General features: G+C 51.6%; 1 protein-coding gene across 1 annotated transcript; it reads left to right on the forward strand.

The window, feature by feature from the left end:
* Positions 1–381: 381 nt before the first annotated feature.
* LOC110298526 (interferon-induced transmembrane protein 3) lies at positions 382–1,546 on the forward strand. The gene is made up of 2 exons (XM_021167828.3): positions 382–753; positions 1,245–1,546. The coding sequence occupies exons 1-2, from the start codon at positions 505–507 to the stop codon at positions 1,407–1,409; spliced, it is 414 nt and encodes a 137-aa protein (XP_021023487.1). The 5' UTR covers positions 382–504; the 3' UTR covers positions 1,410–1,546.
* Positions 1,547–1,961: the final 415 nt, after the last annotated feature.

Raw genomic sequence — 1,961 nt, forward strand, 5'->3', positions numbered from 1 at the left:
TGCATAGCCACCGAAGATATTCCTTCTCTCTCCTTTTTAAAACACAAGAAGTATCGTTCATCCCACCGCCTATGAAGCCAGTAGAACTGGCATTCATAGTGAGAGGCTCTCTGGGCACTCTTTATTGCTGAATAAAGAATAGAGGGTTCTTTGGGGCCTGGCTGGGACCTTGATAAGGAACAGTGAAGTTCTGCAGCTGTGAGCGTGAGCTTGGTTGACTCCAGGACCCCTCACTCTTAAACACTGAGGTTTGGGCCTTGGGACAAGCCCTGACTTGGGTTCCTGGCCGGGAAGTTCCCCTGATTCACAATCCTTCCTGACATCCTGCCCTGGAGTAATTTGATCCGCAGGCTTTTTAGATCCCCGCCCCTCTGAACCCAGACCAGTTTCATCAAGCCAAAATTCAGGAAAAGGAAACTTCTGAGAAACCGAAACTGCCGCAGAAAGGGCAGACCCGCAGCGCACTCCATCCTTTCCCCTTCAGTGCTGCCTTTGCTCCGCACCATGAACCACGCTTCTCAAGCCTTCATCACTGCTGCCAGTGGAGGACAGCCCCCAAACTACGAAAGAATCAAGGAAGAATATGAGGTGGCTGAGATGGGAGCACCGCACGGATCGTCTTCTGTCAGAACTACTGTGATCAACATGCCCAGAGAGGTGTCTGTGCCTGACCATGTGGTCTGGTCCCTGTTCAATACACTCTTCATGAACTTCTGCTGCCTGGGCTTCATTGCCTATGCCTACTCTGTGAAGGTGAGTGTGCTAGAATGGGGGGAGTGATGGTGTAAGAAGGTGTGTGTGAGCCTGAAGCTCCATCTACCCAGATGGCACCGAGGTGTGAGTGTGGGGTCCTTTGTTTAAAATAAGTTTGTGTTCATTCTTCTGTGGTGTGTATGTGTGTGTACACGTGTAGGCTTAAAGACTCTGGGGCAGACACAGGGTGAGGCTGCCTGGGGATTCTGGAGTCAGACTCTTCCAATGCAGTCTCCAGAGATGCCTATAGCACCTTCACTCTATAGACTGGGATTCTAGCCTGTGTGGAAAGTGTTCAGGAGATTCATGGGGAACAATAGCCTACAGTGGGGTGAACAACAAGTGCTAGGGCCTCCTGGATGATCAGAGGATGTAAAATGTTCCTGACCTAAGATGGGGAGATGCAGTCCACAGGGAGTATGTCAGGAAAACTGTCAGAGCATCTGCCTATCAGCTCCAGGGCCACTGACCGGCTATCTGCTCTGCTCCAGTCTAGGGACCGGAAGATGGTGGGTGATGTGACTGGAGCCCAGGCCTACGCCTCCACTGCTAAGTGCCTGAACATCAGCACCTTGGTCCTCAGCATCCTGATGGTCGTTATCACCATTGTTAGTGTCATCGTCATTGTTCTGAACGCTCAAAATCTTCACACTTAATAGAGGATTCTGACTTCCGGTCCTGATGTGCTTCACCCTCCGCAGCTGCGTCCCTCCTTGCCCCTCCCTACACGCAGGTGTAACACTCATTTATCTACCCATAGTGGATTCAATAAAGTGCACTTGATAACCCACCATCCTATGACTGCTTTTATTCATCCCACCCCTCTATCTTCCTTGCTCTGAGGTGGACATGTAGGTTATCCTCAATTTGGCAGTAGTCTCTGGCCTACTGTTGTGGACATTTGCTGGCCAAAGTCCTGGATGGTATTTGGCTGCTTCAGGCAGGGAGAACTCAAGCTTCATCTGGCCCTGGCCCCACATTTCCAGGGCACCCAGTCCAGTTCAGAAGAGGAGGACCAGGTCTGGGTCCGTATTCTTCTGGACGAATACTCGGAACCAGACAAGATGGTGTCACAAGTTCCATGCGTGCTTTCTGGGGGAACCCTGGGCTGATCCTATCCAGGATTTGCTGAGTGCTGTGGTGGGGGCCTGGTGTCCCCTACTGGTCCCACAGCAGCAATGCAGTTCATTTCTTGTCGCCCTGGAGCC

The sequence above is a fragment of the Mus caroli genome, unplaced genomic scaffold (genome assembly GCF_978045245.1).
Source record: "Mus caroli unplaced genomic scaffold, Mus_caroli_1 scaffold_8, whole genome shotgun sequence".
In the NCBI taxonomy this organism is placed as follows: Eukaryota; Metazoa; Chordata; class Mammalia; order Rodentia; family Muridae; genus Mus; species Mus caroli.